General features: G+C 40.8%; 1 protein-coding gene across 2 annotated transcripts in view; it reads right to left on the reverse strand.

The window, feature by feature from the left end:
• Nucleotides 1-18,239, reverse strand: part of LOC122795691 — a 126,087-nt gene that overhangs the window by 53,518 nt on the left and 54,330 nt on the right. Inside the window, exon 3 of one of the 2 annotated variants that reach the window (XM_044063987.1) lies at nucleotides 12,654-12,820. The exons of the other annotated variant lie outside the window; for it this stretch is intronic. Within the exon in view, the coding sequence (XP_043919922.1) occupies nucleotides 12,654-12,820 (167 nt within the window). The remainder of the gene's footprint in view (nucleotides 1-12,653; nucleotides 12,821-18,239) is intronic. 2 annotated transcript variants of the gene reach the window in all.

The following is an 18,239-nucleotide window of genomic DNA, read 5'->3' on the forward strand; positions in this document are numbered from 1 at the left end:
GAGTCTTAACAGAAGAAGGGAGGCTCTCGCCATGAAAACAGTGTAACAAAAGGAAATAGCCTTAGAAATCCAAGTGGAAATAGTTTGCTTGGAAACAGCCAAACCTAAAGACCTAGGATGAAAGGAAACAAATAACTGGTCAGATTTTCTGATAGCTTTAGTTTTATCCAAATAAAATCTGAGCTGTGTATGCACATCTAGGTTATGCAGCACCCTCTCACTGATTGTGGAGAGGGGAAAAAAGTAGGCAAATTAATAATAAGTGAAAACTCAATAACCACCTTGGGCTTGAAAGAAGGATTAGTATGCAAAGACACCCTGTCCTTATGAAAATTTAAACAGGTGGACAAGCCATAAGGGCTTGCAACTACCCGTCTGGTAGAAGTAAGAGCTAACAAAAGAACTGTCTTCCAAGAACAATGTTGCAAGGAAGCAAACAGCAGGCTCAAAAGGAGCTCGAGTCAATTTTTCCAGAACAAAATTAAGATCCCAGGGAGGAGGAACAGGCTTCCTAGGAGGTCTAATATCAAGGATGCCTTTAAGAAATTGTTTAGCCTCAAATCAAGAAGCTAATGAAAGAGTCAAAGGCAGACAAGCAGAAACAACTGATAAGTGGGCCCTAGATTTTGGGAGCATCCTGTTGAATTTCAAACAAGACTCTCAGAAGGAGAGGAAGGGGAGGGAATGCATAAAGAAACATCCCCTTCCAAGAAAAGAAGAGGGCGTCCACCTTCCATACCAGAAGACCTGGGACTCTGGCACAAAATAGAGGAAGTTGTCTGTTCAGAGGGGGGACAAAGAGATCTTCTTGAAGAGTACCCCATTGTTGAGCAATGTCCAGAAACACATCCCTGTGAAGCATTCATTAATGGGATTGAGTGAAGGACCTGCTCAGATTGTCTGCCACAATGTTCTGATCTAAAGGAATGTAAACTGTCTGAAGAGTCACCCGATATTGGATAGCCAGATCCCACAACAGAAGTGCCAGCTGGCAAAAATGGTAATATCTCGTAGCCCCCTGTTTAACATACCACATGGACTGTGGTATCGTCTGTGAATACCTTGAGACGCCCTAGAGAGAAGAGAAGATGAAAGGCTAAAACAGCCAGCAGAAGAGCCCTCATCTCTTTGATGTTGATGTGCTCCTTCTGCTGACGAGGTGACCACACCCCCTGAACCCTCGGGGAGCCAAACGCTGCACCCCATCACACATCTGAAGAGTCTGTGAACAGATCCTGAGAAGGAAAAAGAGGCTGAAAAGGGAGCCCTGGATTCAGAGACAACTGCTGAATCTGCCACAGAAGTTCTTTCTTGAGACACGGGAGAAGAACAACAAGAAAGTCTAGAGGGATGCTAGTATTGGCACCATTTGAAACCTGCAACCCAGAAAGACATGATCCTGAGGAGGAGTCAGGGAAAACTTTTTGAAGTTTGTGAACCCCAGGCTCTGAAGAGGAGAGATGTAAAATGAAGATTTTGCAAAAGAACCTCTGGAGAAGATGCTTGAATCAGCAGGTCAGCCAAATAAGGAAATATTTGGATCCTTTGAAGCCTGCAAAATGCAATCATAGGAGAGAGTCATTTGGTGAATACCCTTGGGGCAGTAGAAAGGCCAAAGGGCAAAGCACAGAACTGAAAATGCCAGGAAGCAACAGAGAAAAGCAAAAATCTCCTGAAAAGAGGATGGATCAGAATATTGAGATAAGCATCCTTGAGGTCCAGAGACACCAGAAAGGCCTGAGGGAGCAAGAGAGGGAAAAGGGACTGAAGGACAACATCCGAAAGGAAGGCACCTTCAGAAAGGTGTTTAGATGGGAGACGTCTAAAATAGGTCTCCAAGTACCTTCTTTTCTGGGCACTAGAAACATTCTGGAATAAAACCCTTTCCCCCTTTGGGATGCAAGCATCTCTTGAATAGTACCCTGAGACAAGAGATCTTGAAGAACCTCTGGGAAAAAAGGAAACTGCCTCCGAGGAGGCTGAGGAATGCCCATAAGAGGAGGATGGGAAATCCAGACCATTAAGTACCCTTGCCAAATGACTGACAGAACCCAAGAATTCTGGGTGATTCGGAGTCAAACAGGAAGAGAAAGAGGAATATGGCTGGGAATGGGTGAATAGTCAGACAGCCCCTGGTTTGTCAGGAAAGGAAGGCTTAGGAATCCCTGCAGTCTGAGTGGCCTTAGCAGAAGGAGTCCATTTACTACCCTTTTTACCTTTAGAAGGAGGGCAAGACTGCCTACAAACAAAGGCTGGCTTAGAAGGGTAGTTTCACTGAAATTTAGGCACAGGAGAAACAAAGACATGCTTAAGCTCCTGTAAAGCCGTCCATTTGTCTTGAAAAAACTTAAATAAACCAGTAGCTGCTTCACCAAACAAAAAGAGTATTATCCAGAGGAGCATTAATCAACTTAGCCTTAATATCACCGGGCAAAGGTTGAAGCCGAAGCCATGAATATCTCCTCAAAACCGAACCAGAAGCAGCAGCCCTAGAAGAAGAGGCATCTGCCGCATCATAACTACATTTCATAGAATGACTTAACTACCTGACAGGAAGTCCCAAGCAAGGGCAGAGCACAATATTTACTCTCAGAGTCTGGAAGATCAGAAAGAATCTGACAAGCCTGGGAAGGAAGAGCCAAATTATACCTAGAGATATGGTCTGATAATTAACAGCCCTAAAAGCTAGGACAGCTGAAGTATAAACCTTCTTACCCAGCCTATCCATGGTTCTACTGTCCTTGTCAGAAGGCAGTAACTTGGACGAAGGAAGCAATTGAGATGCCTTATCAGATGCTACAAACACCACAGAGGGGTCAGCAGCAGGACACAAACAAAAAAGGAACAATCCTCAGGCACCATCCTCAGGCACCCTACAAAACCTATCGGACTTCCTGGGAGCAGGGAACAGAGAATCTGCCGCTTTAGAGGCAGTGGAAAAAACATCCAATAAAGCAGGAAAGACAGGAGGAATGGCCGCAGATTTAGGAGAGAGTCCATCTGCAGTAACTCATAGTACCTCTTATGGATATCTGAAACCTGGGCACAATCCCACTTAAAATAAATTCCATCATCCTAGAGATCGTGTCCCCAAAGTAAATTTCCTCAGAAGGATTACCTAGAGTATGAGAATCCTCCTCCTCAGACCCATAGTCTAAAGGAGAAGGAATATAGGCAGAATAAGCAAGGGAGTCATCATCAGAATCCACCTCAGAAGAATGCAATCCTCTGGACCTTTTAGGGGAAGAGGAGGACCAAGGAGGAGTTGGAACTGAAACCCCTTGAGGAAGCCTTAATGACAGTAAAGCATTAAATAATCCCAAGTAAAGGCCTGCCACTCACTTTGTGGATCCCTAGCAGCAGAAGAAACATGATTAGTTTTCTGTTTCTTTTTTAAGGGGACATCCATCCTAGAAACCTGAGAAGGCCCAGACTCAAGACGGCATTCCACAACCGCAGTAGGAACCTATTCCCTGAAGAGAAACTGCAGAACCCCTCTAGATCCCTCAGAAACAGTTAACCGTGGTTCCCTCTGAACGCCCAAAACAGACACCTGCAAAAGATTTGACATGCTGGCCGCCAGATCCTCACTGGCTTCCAACCCAGACAGGGTAGAAGAATCTGACAAAACAACTGGGTGAACCTCCATGTACATAATCACCTCAGGAGAAACTCCCGGCAGAGGTTGGACAGCAGAAGATTCTGGTCTTACCTTATGCACCTTCTTCCCCGATGGCTAACCCTCGGGGCAGGAAGTTCCACCCACAGTATTTGCAGTGCAGCAAGCAGCTTAAGACGCTGGTGCTTAAGATACAAAGAAAGGGAAGAAAGCCTACTACAAAGAGTTTTGGGGGCAAACACCTGACAAACTGAAGAAGACGTATGGCTGTGATAAGTACCTAGGCAAAAAAAGACACTTATCGTGGGAGTCTTTATGGGGAATCAGTCTCACACACACTGGCGTTTACCCTTCCTGGATGACATTAACCCCAAACAGCAGAAAATAAACAGAAAATGTAACCAAAAACCCAACTGGGTACTTATCTGCAACTGTGAGGACCCCAGCAAACAGGAGTAAGCACGAGAAAGCCAGCAAACATAAAAATGAGAAAAAAAATGGATGGAGGTAACAGACAGATGGTTAAAACAGCTTTCAGACTGGCAGCAAAAAAGTTCTGAGGATGGTACGCCTGAATGTCAGCTTTATGCCCTACCCCGCGCAAGGAGTGTGCAGCTGACGTTCAGCACACCTTAAAGGAATGGTAGACTTTGGTAAACTGGGCGGACAGTGGGTTTCACAGCAGGGAATCCCATCTGTAAGGAATACTGCAGCGGTGAATGTAAGGACATCTAATGTACTTCAAGTCAAACTCTTGAGAAGACTACAATAATCACAGAAGTTAACAATGAGCATCCAGTGGAAAGAAGTGCAATCACAGGATACTCAGTGTGCATCAGATTAATGAGCATCTGACCTCTCTGAATTAGTTGGCTGTGGAATAGGAACTTGTTCCACCAACATGCTGTCCCAAAATGCCTCTACACTAATAGCTGGGAAATCACTCAGTGAAAGAACAGCATAAACACAGGCATTACAAGTGAAGTATTCATTTTTCTAAATTCAAAAGGGTCTAACACAGACCATCATTTTGACAGGTACCTGACTGATGCTTGCCTAAGAACAGTTTTGACTTTAGAACAGCTAACTATATCATGTTGAATTAAACAATCATGTTTGTATATTTGCAAGAGGCTATACCCCCTTGCACTCCCTTATGCAAGTGGCCAACTAAATAAACAAATTCAAAGACAGCAATACCTCAAAGGTAGAGGAAACTGTTAGCTATCCATCAAAATAACTGCTTACTTTATTCTGATGTAATACAACTTATAAATTAGTACATTTTATCGTCACATTTGGCGTGGGGGGGGGGGGGCAGTAGCCCTGCAAAAAGTAACATTCTATTTACCAGTTTAGAAAAATGCATCCTACTTTAACATGCCTGCTCCACGTGTGCTATATTTTGATAACACTATCCACATATAGCTGGCTTAAGACTTTACACAAAAAGAGTAACATTATGCACTTACCAGTCAACAGATCTTCAAGAAAAAGGCCCATCTTTTGTAACCTGTAGGACTATATGTCACATGTATTAGGATCACTTGACCAATAAAATACTCCCAGACTAACTGGAACCCTCTCCCTTTTGCAATCCGCTTTGCTCTTCTCACACTATTTCCTCAGCAATAGCACTAAGCTGAAAGGGAAAACACATCAAAAGAATGGAGGACAGACAATGCTTTCATGTACAAATATTACAGTTTTGGGGTTTCTTCTGAAGAAGATATTCAGGTGCAAGATCAGTGGAAACTTGTTTAGAGACTTTACAAGTTGTGGCAAAAACATGGAGGTCTTTTTGTTTATCTTATTTGTAAGAAAGTTTACCCACTGCATTCTGCTTTATTTTAGGCAAGCTTAATTATACAGAAAGTATGTTTTGTTTCCAACATTTACGGAAAGGAAACTATATGAACTGTATTTTCTGTTATACGGAGCTCTCTTTGAAATACTCTAAAAACAGATATGTTGTACAATAAGGTTTAGTATAGGAGATTGATTTTTCCTCATCCTATAGTCTTCTTAAACTACATTTTTCTAATTTAATTTACTGTGTTGTTTTACGAAGCACAAGCCAGAGTATATTTCATACGCTTTTTGAGACAGAATCTTTTGGGGACATTTACAGACAAAGAAATAAATACATCTTTGGGTGGGGGAACGTTTAGACTTTTTTTTTTTTGCCCTTAACATCAAGCAAGTGGCCCAGCTCCCCAGTGTTCCATTCCTTCCTGGCTAAAGTTTTGTTAGTGTACTTGGCATTGAGGCTCACTGGTACAAGACTTGTGACCCTTCCTTAAACAGAAAAAGCACTACAAAACAGAAGTCTGTTGGAGGAATCTGACACTAACAAGAGTACCTCTTAGTACTACTCTCATGGACATCATATGAAGAATAAAGCCTACAAATATTAAATGTTTAGAATATATAGGCAACTGAAAAAGAAAGTCTATTCAGCACTGCAAAATGTCAAGACCTACGAGTAATCAACGCCACAGGAAGACTGATCTGAGGAAATACATACAGCCTCATTTTACACTTAAAGAAGTGATTACTTGCATATACGTCTTACTGCTTAAAGATTACAAACTGACAGTGTCAAATCAATTACAAAAGAAATGTTGGCAACAATACACAAGTCCCATGTGGGCAGTGAGAAATGTAAGAGAGTTTATAATGTGTTATTTTGGCAACAGATACATGACAAAGAAAACAGAGGTTCAAAACTGTGCCATGTGTAATGCTTATCACAATAATACTCCAAGAGAGAAAAATATCTCTCAGGCATTTCAAGATGACCAAACAGTAAAACTGGGGATTCCTGTAGATCAACCAACAAATACACCCTGCAAATAAACCCTTTACTGCATCAGTTTAACACGTCTTATAACTTTCTATGGTCCTATCCCCACCCTGTGGCCTTAGAGTCTGATCTCTCCAAAATGACTTTGCATCTGGAATTACATATGGCCTTTAACTGTTTACCCAGTGTCCGTGCAATTAATAGTTTAACATAACAAAATGTTAATCCATTTGCTATTATCTGGATACATATCTGGTTAAAAAGTAGATTATGCAGTTATCTGAAGTCACACTTCAAGTTGGTTGCAAATGGTCACAGGGGTTCCACAAGGCTCAGCTGCAGGACCAACTGTTTAATGTTGTTTTTGTTTCACTATCTAGTATAGCCTTTTGTTAGGTGTCTAAATAAACTGATCATATTAAAACTGAAGCTTGAGTTACAACTGCAAATTATGTTAACCAAGCTAATAACTACTTGGACAGCATCCACATGTGGATGAGGAACAAGGACCTTAGCCTATGTGTTCAGAAATGCAAGATCTTAAATCACAAGTAGTTCTAACTCTAATTTACAAATAACATTGAATAATGTTATCTGGAAGAAACAAAGGTAATGAGAGACCTTGGGATTTTGATTTTGAGTAAATTTATGTTTGGGGGGGGGGGGTGTTTCATTTGCAGGACTAAAGCTCTTCAGCTGCAGTTACTGTTCAAGTACCATCCTGAGCAGAGATTCTTTTTACTAACTCTCCTGTTTAATTCCATAATTTGACCCTTATTAGAAGCCAATATCCCATTCTGCTGTTATGAAAAGAGCAAACTCCAGCTCTTGGAGCAAGTTCAAATAAAAATCACCAAAAGGGATACAACTGAAGCCTGTAAGTACTATTACATTAGGGGAATGCTTTGTTTGGCCTCTAGGGCCATCACTACTGACGTCCTCAAAGTTACTCCAAAGCTAGAATTGTGTACTAACACTAGAACACTTCAGACATAACCATTTTCAGTTTGTTAATCTGATGATCAACACAAGTAAATGCAGTAAATATTTATCTCAGTTAACTGTTTTATGTAAAAACTTCTACTACATAACAGGAAGTCCAATTCTTTAAAACACACTTAATAAAGAGTTTGATTCATGGGTTGGCATGCATGCCTTGGTCACTGACGTACTAAGATTCAATGCTGACCTTTGGGCTTGAAAGCAGGGTTCCACTCAAACGATGAACACAATCCAGGAAAGCGCATTTCTGAACTGTGTTTACTATTACTTAAATTTTCCAAATGCTGTGACCATAACATACTACTTGTAGATGTGATCAATACACTAAAAGCTGTATATTCAAGGCACAATATTCCAGTAGTAGTTGCATTAGGTAGTGGTCAACTGTATGCAAGCAGGAGTTCATTAGATTTTCTAAATAATGGGAGTTTTAGTAAGTTACATCAGACGTTAAATATGTCCAGTCCTACTCAGAATGAGAGGGCAGAGCATACTGTCCAAATCGCATGAAGAAGTTAACTAGCATTTACAGCAAGTGGTACATGAACTGCCACTTAGCTTGACTGGAACATATAAATATACTCTTCTGTAAGATGTTGAATTAACACTTGCTCAGTTACTTGTGGGATGCAGATTCAAAGGAAGACTTTCCAAGTCCATCTTTCTGCTAACTTCTGAAAATCAAATGCAGGTTTTAAGAGAGACTAAAACAAAATCAAGATGAGAGAACTGTGACTGTGATCAGCATGCCAGACCTTTTCAATTAAAAGAAAGAAACAAGATGAGAATTTAGCAAAGTCTGAGTGAGAGACAATACTCTTGTTTTGATAAAAAAATGCAAGCAGCTAAAGTAATATGAAGCTCAAACTGCTGATGAGTTTTGAGGAGGACAGGAGGCATCTACTCAAAATGAGTATGTCTCAAAAGGACTAAGACCAAAGAAACAGCATTTATGATGCCAAAAGAACTGTCAACGTAGTCAAAGAAGTATTCAGACATACAGCCAAACAGATGTGGCAAGAGACTTTTCTGAAGTGGTTGTAAAACTAGAAGAGTTCTGATTAACTGCTTTGAGTCACATGATGAAGAGATTCTTAGTACATCACTCCACAAATTTTATAATCCTGAAAGATTACTTAGCAAACCAACTAAATATGCAGCCGGGTCAAAAGTTGAAATCCATGACCACAACTGCAATAAATGAGATGTCATCCTGAAAATATTGCATTTAATTTACTTATTAATAAGTATTTGTAGTCATGTTTGTGTTGAAACAAGAACAATGCCGTTATTCATATCATAGTACTACAGAAAGATCATATATCTAAATAGCACAATAGTGATTCTGTATGATGCAGCCACATTTTTATAAAAGGGTTTATAAAAATAGTCTCTCTAGAAATGCCTATATGTATATGCTAACGAGGAGATTCTAGATGATAGTTGAACCTATAGATTCAGATGAAATGAAATAAAATAGAAAAGCATTTATCTAGAAGACTCGTCCCTTAACAAGTCATACTTTGAAACCTCCATTTAACAGAACAGACATCAACAGTTGTAATAAACCGATTCACATATTTTGACCTCAGAGTTTGTTATAGGAGTTGAGACATATCAGGGATGTGAAGCTCCTGTGTGGGATTACATAGGGTACGGGTGCTTGTAATGGAAGATGTCCAAAACACTTCAGAATAGTAGTTTTGATGCAAGGGAACAACAGCTGTATCACCACATAATAATATTGACACAGACTGGACCTTCAAAGGCCCCAAACTTCATTTGCTCCACAGGGATAATTAACACTAAGCAGCATTCTTTATGGCAAAGTGACATTTTCTGTCAAATATCTTCTTCCGTTATTTCCTGCAGCACAGCAAATAGTTTACTGAAACATGTATAAGTTATACATTTCTGAAGTTTTATTAAGCTCCCCTCAGCAGTCAAACGTCCAACTGCTTGATCCCTGGAAATTTCCATTTATTTGCTTTTAATGCCACTCTGCTAGACAGCAGGACTCTCCCTTTCAAGGTAACTGATGTAGAGCAAATCTAGCTAAAGAAAAGCTTATGTCCTCCTGAGCAACAGCTGAAGGAAAGAATTAAATGATATACCGTAGTAGTTGTTTTTGTAAATAGAAGGAAACTTTCATTTTGATGACCCATGGTGCCTGGGCAGATGGTAATCTGCAAGCAAATGAATAATGAACCCTAACCAAAATGGACGCTATCCAACCATGCAACAAGGAAACAGGAGGGACTAATACAAGTCATAAATGTCAGCATGCTGGATTGCTCCACATCATATCACATTCTCAGTCAACCTAAACAGACCAACAGAACTTTACAAGACAGTTTTTTTATGCTGTCCATTTAAGCCTGAAATACCTGACTTGCTGAAAGAAAGATTCTGGTTAAGGATTTCAAGCATGCTAGTAAAGATGTCTGATAAGTCGAAAAGATACTGTACACACCATGCTCTACAGGGACTTTCAGATCCATGTAATGTTTCTGTGACAAGGTTCCAGTTCCTTACATTTTAACAGTTCCTTGCAAGATGGCTCAATTTGGGTCAGGATCAGTAAATGATAAAGACAACCAACTAGCTGGCATGGTATTTGCAATGTCACTAGAAACAGCAGGTGTCCCTCACTCAGATTTCTGCAGCACAGCTGAGGAAGTCACAGTTTCTTATAAATGTTAAGGTTTGGCTCTTTGTGTGTTTACCACTCGCCACACATTTGCAAAAATGTCAGTACTTTGAGGACCACAGACTGTCGCAGCCAAAATGAACAGTACTTACCCTGAAGACACTAAGACATTACTGAAATACACTCAGAGTGTTAATATCAGAAGAATGACCCTCTTTTTTAAGAACCAGTACCCCATTAAAGATTTCACACTTCAATGAAGTATCTGAAAACACAGACAAAATATGGCAGTTATTTTAACAACATAAAGAACTGCAAATGGGTTTCTGATTATAACCAACCTGTTATGCATCTGAAATAAGAACTTCACCTTCAGAATGGAGCAAAAACTCCAGCGGTGACTTCTGACATCCGTGTCAAGAACACACATTTAGTTGCTTATAATTGGAGACCTCTTCATAAACTTTTTGCAATACATTGAGCTTCAGCTGCTCCAAAATACTACTTACTAGTTACAAAAACATGGTAGAGCCATAAAAGACTTACCACTGCTACAGAGACAGCAAAAGTTAGATGTGCATCTGTCAGATAAAAAGCTTTAAAAGGCTTTTTATGTAGTTGCATGAAGTACTTTACAGCTTTTAAAAGCAGTTATTTCCTCCTGGTCATCATGAGACCATTGCTTTACAACTCAGAAGGAAGTAAAACAAAACTTGTTATGTTGTTGTTTTTGTTGTTTGTCTTTCGGCTTTTCCCGGTTAGGGGTCGCCACAGCGGTACTCCGGTCCATTAATGATTGGCAGTTGTTTTTTATTGCCAGCCCGGCGCCCAACCTTCAACGAAGGCACGCCCATTCAACGCATGTCTTTCGAACGCCCACTCGACTGCGGGGAGGACATGTAGACTCCACACAGAAGGCACTCCCAACCCAAGCAGAGAATCGAACGGGAGAACCTCTTGCTGAGGCAACAACGCTACCACTGCACCACCGCGGCTAGATTAAAAAACAAAACTTGTTATGCACCTCTCAAATGTCAGAGTGTTATATAACATTTTTCTCCCAGATTTACGGTTTAATCAGCAAGTTCAAAGTACTACTCTATTTTAAGGACTTTTAATAATGTAGAACATAAAAAAATGTAAATTCGGTTTCTATTCATGTTGGGAAACATGCAATTCCTGAAGCAACAAATCAGGTTTCTGTGGACTAATCAACACTCCACTTATAATGCCATCTCAGAGAAGTACTGTATGACCTCTTATCTGTTATGCAATAGGATGACTTTAAATGTCTTAACCATGACTTTTTTTTACCAAGTTTACATATGTGCACATAAATAATGTTAAGACTTGCTGACAAAGAATGTTAACACATGATGCCCACTCTAACTGCTAAGTCTTACATATCAGCTTAAAACGCAGTTCCTCAATGTTATAATTCAAATGCATTCTCTAATTCAAATACATTCTCTGTCTTCACAGAGGCAAGGTTAACATCGTTAAGCCAAAAAAATATATACCATGTGACCCCAAAAAGAAACATTCCTGACCTTTCTGAACAGCAGAAACAGAATGTTTGTATATAAATTATTTTGTGATAAAGGAATCCTAGTCTCCAAAATCACAAGCATGAATGGGTCAACCACAGTCCAAGAAAATAAGCTGGTTAAAGTAAAACCACCTTTCAGCACATTACTTCAAAGGGTTACCAATCCCAGGAAAAAGTAAACTAATTGTGGTTGAATTTAAGCACTTTTCCCAAAAAAGGATTACCAAGTAACTTTACAATTAATGGAGAATAAATACCTGTCATTCCCTTAAGCAAGAGCATCTACAAATTAAACTATATTCAGCACAATTGTTTTTGCATGAAGTCTGGTCTGCACAGAAGAAATAACCTCGTTTTTTTTTTTTTTGAGGAGAGGTTAAGATATTCTCATTCACCAGTGATATAAGTTACCTAACATCTTCCCCCTCATCTAATGGAGACCATGAGGTGCTGCAGTTTCTGTACTGTAACACACTGTCTAAGACTGTCCTAAATTGGTGAGGTGATTGACCATGGTAGTTGTTGACATATACAAATTACCAAATACCCTAACAAACTAATAAGAGCTTCAGTTATTTTAGTCCTCATTCTGCACTCAGATACTATCCTTGTACATAAAAATATTAATGATATAAGTTGTTACCCTATGTCTCAAAAAGATGCTTGACACATCAAATATCCATGGAAGAAGCCAATGGAAATATCAGCACAGTTGCTGACCAAGGACTCAAGATATTAGGCACAGCAAACATCTGTGGCAACATTCAAAAGTTTGGATAAAAAAAGACAAAAGTACAGGGACAATACAACTGCCTTTGGAGTTTCCTTTTATCCATAATTCAAAAAAGGATGCATTTTAAAAGGTCAAGCTACTAAACTTTCTGTCCAGTTCCACTGGATAACAAACATTTGATAAGAAGAAGAATACATGAACTACACAGAATCAGCAAGACATGAATCTCACTGGTAAAGTGCTTTTAACTAGAAGGAACATGACATCTTGTCTATGATACAAATAATAGTTCACCTTGCACCTCAGGCCCACAAGTTGACATATAGCACTGCTGACCAGTCTGGAGCATGACCTCAAACTAAGCTCTTTAAGATGAGGAACAATTAGAAGGTGTAGATAGGCACGAGATAGACGACCATTTTCTCCCAACAAACGTAGTAACTCCTGCACAAGAATACCAGCTGCAAGAAAAATGATGGGGAAAGAGTAAAACATACAATAAAAATTGTTACTGAGCAATTTTCAGAAAAAAAGAGTTTGGCAGCCCTATGCACAAACACCCTTTATACATCTGAAAAGCACACGAGCAAGCAATATCAACAGCAGAAAGAAATAAAAACATCATCCCTCTTTGTGATCACTACTGACCTGTAAAAACAACCATGCCAGTGCTGAAAACTGAATTGCATCAGTGTTGTACTAATGAGAGGATACAGCAAAAAAGGAACGCAAAGTATTCTAAGGTAGCATACATTACACAAGTCATGAGATAAAAAACTATGAAGGGTAACATGAACAGTTTAAATTGCTGTGCGAGATTCACTTATGCTTCTTATTTCCTCAGCTGTATTTTGCAATTTATGCACTATACAAGCCATGAAGATATACAATGACTATGTATACTGAACCTGACAAAATACATGCAATTTGAAGTTGAAAGACATTAAATTCTTCAGTTGGGTTAAGTACTACACCATAAAATTAATTTTTGCATCACTGAACATGCTGCTTTAGGAGACTCCTTCATATCATACTGCAGCACTGTCCAGTACTCTTCATTCTGCAGCACTGTCCAATACTCTTCATTCTGGGTCAAATGGAAGTATGCACTTGTAATGCTGTGCCAACTAATGAGAGATATGATGAAAACAGAAATCTTCTGAAGTAAATTACACACACACATATGCAACCTGAACATGTCAGTGTGCACTCACGATAAACTAGAAGTTTCAGTCCTGATTCAACTTTTCCGTTAAGGCATAGACTGGTATCCTACCCAAGCTTAGTTCTCTGCTTTATGCCCACTGGGTGCTGGTACAGGCTGCACCTCCCTGTTTTCTTGAACATGATAAACCAGGTATCAGAAATTAGTAAATATACATCCTTTGGGACAGCCAACATTATACATAAGGTGTAAAGGTTGTGAGATATTTAGACATGTTACTACATTATCTTGGCTTGCCATCTGAGGCACCCCTTCATCATACAGTGACTCAAATTAAGATGCTAGTTAGCCCTGCACTGACAGATATGTGGTTTAATTCCTACTGCTGCAACCTGCCTTTGGAGGTACAGCATTAAAATGGTCAATTACTTTAAGTGTTATTCACCTTTATCACTGCCTCATGCACATTAAAGAACTTGTGAAGATGTATTGTACAACTCACTGTACAATATGATGAATGCTGTGTAAAGTATGGAAACTTCTGCCTATACTACATAAAACAGCTGACATTATTACTGACAGATCATCTACGTAAACCAGAAAAGTCACTATAGGTAGCAGATGGGGGAACAAATACAGTACAGAAACTACAGATGTTGGCATACAGCATGTCAATAATGGGAATGCAATGGTGAATTTCTTGGTAGTCACAAACTGGCAGAACCCAGAGACCTACAATGCCAGAGAGACAAAAGGAGAGACTTTGGAGTGTTTAAGTACAATTTTTTGTTTTTTCTTGCTGCTTATTGCTATTTATGCCTAAACGCTCTTTTTCTGGCGTTCATTGCTTCTTAGAATGCTCATTTTACACTGAAGTTGCATTTATTTGTGCCTGCACTTTAAAATTCGTTGTTTGTTGTAAATTGTATTTTTAACTGTTACTGGCTTCCCACTCATGTGCGACAGCCATTACTGCACTATAAAAGTGTTTTTGCATTTGTTTCTACTGTTTTCTTGAAAAACAAAAACAAAAAATCTTGCTATTTTCCCACCTTACTAAGCTAGAAAACTCCAGTTTCAAATACCTGCTGACACCTGGACTGTGTTTAAGCTTCTATGTTTGGCCATACCTTACTTGGGCAAAAAGGAAGTTTTTGTTCACCAGTGAGAGTGGGGAGCTCTGAACAGCTTACCTGCCCTTGGAGGAGTGGTTTCTGCCCAGAAACTGTAGTTTTATTGGCCATTTTGGGCTAATTTCTCTCTCTTTAATCTTTCTGATATAAAAAAACACATTTGCGTGGTTTTGCTCGATGGGCAGCGCTGGTTAGCTAGGATTAAACTATTCCCGACTCCACAAAGTCTACTCTTCAGTTTTTCCTTTGAAACTAGACAAACCTTCAACTTTAGCACTCAAACCATTCATTTTACAGCCCAGAACTTGCTTCAAACTCATAACAAGCACTAAATGCCCCTAGCACTAGCCCCCGTTATACTGTCCAGAAGGACAAGGCTCTCTATTCGTCCCCACCAGTCAATCTGAAAAACAGCTCACTCTACCTATTCAGGCATGTCCAAAGGGCAGTTTCCGGTGTACTCTCCAGTCCAACTGGTGAATCTGGGCATTTTGAGACAATGTTACAACTGCCTCATGTACACAGACAACCCTCTCCACCTACCACCAAACACTAATATATGTGAAAGATGCAATTATACAGCCAGACTGGAGGCAAAGCTCTCTCAACCCCAGACTGTAACTGACTGTCAAGAGAAGGGTAATGCCTGCAAAACACCACCAGTCTTACATAGACCTAACAAACTAACACAGGCAAATAACACACGAAAACATACTCGGAGGCTATAAATAAAAATCTGCAAAACCAACAGAGACCTCCAAAGTAGACATCCAAGCAACCTCCACAACCCATCACCAACCATGAAACACATACTTCACATAATCAGTGTGCCACGCAATCACAGCCCTTAAGGCAAAATAACATACCCAACACACTAGTGATAGGCGACTCTATAGTCAGGCACACTGATGTCCCGCTAACTAGGCTGGACAAGGAGATGGTTATAGTTAAGCTGCCTGTCGGGCGCCAGTATCCGCCACATAACACAAGCACTCAGGTCACTCCAGAACAAGTACAAATACGACTCTGCCATTGTACATGTTGGTGTGAATGACCCAAGACGTACCTCCCTGGACTACATGAAAAGAGACATGGAACAGCTCTCTGATCATGTAGCCCAGGCAGGTATGACCCTGACCCTGAGTAGCATCCTGCCCTCACCAAAAATGATGCCACAGGATAAAGAAAAAATGATCAACTTCAACAACTGGCTAAGTTTCTGGTGTCATTCAAAGGGGATCCAGTATCTGTCTGCCTGGGATGACATGCTCGACAATCCACGTTGCTTCACAAGAGATGGCTTGCACCTGTCACCCTTAGGCTTTCGAATACTGGCAAAGGCTCTTGCCACCCCATAGTGCCTTTTTTTAGGCAAGGCTCAAAAGACAAACCCACCACCTTAAATAGAACAAGTAACCAAAAACTGAGGGTAATGCTACTCAATGCCAGAAGTCTAAACTCAAAATGCATGCACTTGAGGCACTCCTCAGTATAGAGACCATCGATATCTGTGCAGTAACAGAAACCTGGTTTAAGGCTCCGGAGAGTAACCCAGCACTACCAGGCTATAACTCATACCATACCTTTCGGCCACAGAACCCGGACCGAAACACAAAAGGCGGGGGTGTATCCATATTCATCAAGGATACTCACTACTCCAGGTTAGTGGCACAGCACGATGCATCAGAGATCATCCAAGTGCAACTAACAATGGGCAAAACTGCAATCCAAATTGTAGCTTGCTACAGATCACCCACCATGACCCAGGATCCCCATTCCGTATTTCTGGAGACACTGGGAAATATGAAGGTCCTACCAAACACCCTAATACTGGGTGACTTCAACTACCCAAACATTAACTGGGAGAACTACTCAAGTACTGACTCCCTTGCCCAACGCTTCCTAGAATTTATAAACTCGAATGCCCTGGATCAACTGGTCAACAGCCCCACCAAAGGGAACAACATATTGGACCTGGTCATCACCAACATGGGCGAACGGCGTTCCATACCTGACATCAACCCCTCGCTGGTTAGATCAGACCACAGACTAATCACTCTGGATATTCACATTCCGCCCCCAAACCCAATCAAGGAAACCACTGTGAAAACTTTTCAAAAGCAAACTTCACGTTGCTTAAGATCGAGGTGGAAAGGTTAACAGCCCCCACGCCAATGGACTATGCTGTCCAAGCTGCTGAAACCTATACAAAGGCACTCTATGATCACCTGCAGGAGTGCATGGATCATCCTATCCCAAGTAAAACCAAGACTCACTCCTCCAAGAAAAGGAAACCAGTCTGGTGGACCCCTGCCATAAACAGGCTCTACAATAGGAGGAGGAAACTAGTACAGATAAGAGCAAAATCCCTAGAAGGAAAGACATCCCTGATCAGTATCAGCAAGAAATGACGATCCCTCATTAAATGATCCAAGGCTAGCTTCGAAAGAAAAATTGCCAAGGACTCCAAAGATAACCACAAAGCATTCTTTAGCTATGTCAAGAACCTAAGTGGAAACTCTTAAGATCTGCTCTGAGTTGGTGCACAATGGCACAAAATACACTGAACCAACTGATATTGCCAACATTTTGGCAAACAGGTTCAGTGTAAACTTCACACCCCTCTCAGCCCCTAAAGGGCCCATAACCATACCAGAAGAATGTAAGGCCCCGGCAATCACTGACATAGGTTAAAACAGCCCTATCCAAAACCAAAAACACAGCCTCAATGGGACCAGATGGTTTCCCAGGCTGTGTCTTACAAGAGCTCCAAAATGAACTAACCCCTCACCTAAACACACTGTTCTAACTTGGCCTCTCTACAGGCTACGTACCCACAGAGTGGTGCACAGCAACAGTTATCACACTCCACAAAGGTGGTGCCACAACAGACCCTGGGAACTATCGCCCTATAAGCCTGACTAGCCTGGTCTGCAAGGCTATGGAGCGCATCATGGAACTCATTAACAGAGACATTGGGAACCTCCAAACTTTGGACCCCACCCAGTTTGGCTTTGTTAAGGGCAGATCATGCCTCCTAAACCTGGTGGACTTCTTTGAGACAGTTACTAAGGCATTAGATGAGGGTAAGGAGGTCCACACAGCCTACCTAGACCTCGCAAAGGCTTTTGACACCATTCCCCATTCTGGTATTATAGACAAACTCACCAACCTAAACATTAAGCCCTATGTCACGAGATGGGTTGCAAATTGGCTCAAGGACAGAACCCACACAGTGAGAGTTGCAGACTCTAGGTCCGACTCTTAACCGGTTACAAGTGGCGTCCCCCAGGGCTCAATCCTAGGACCCCCTCCTGTTCGGTATAGACTTCTCAGAGGTACAGGCAAGCATAAGAGGACTTTGGCTGACCAAGTTCGCAGATAACTGCAAACTAGGGGCCATAACTGATTCTCCGGCTGACACAGACATCCTCCACTGACACGGATATCTGGTGTCAAAATCATGGCCTCAAGCTGAATGCCAAAAAGTGCATAGTCATCCCCTTTGGAAAAAACAAAGTGCCTGCAAACTACCACATAGGTGGTAGTCCCCAAAATACAAAAAAAGTATTACGGGATCTG

This window comes from Protopterus annectens, chromosome 2.part2 (genome assembly GCF_019279795.1).
Source record: "Protopterus annectens isolate FY-2018-M chromosome 2.part2, PAN1.0, whole genome shotgun sequence".
Classification (NCBI taxonomy): domain Eukaryota; kingdom Metazoa; phylum Chordata; order Ceratodontiformes; family Protopteridae; genus Protopterus; species Protopterus annectens.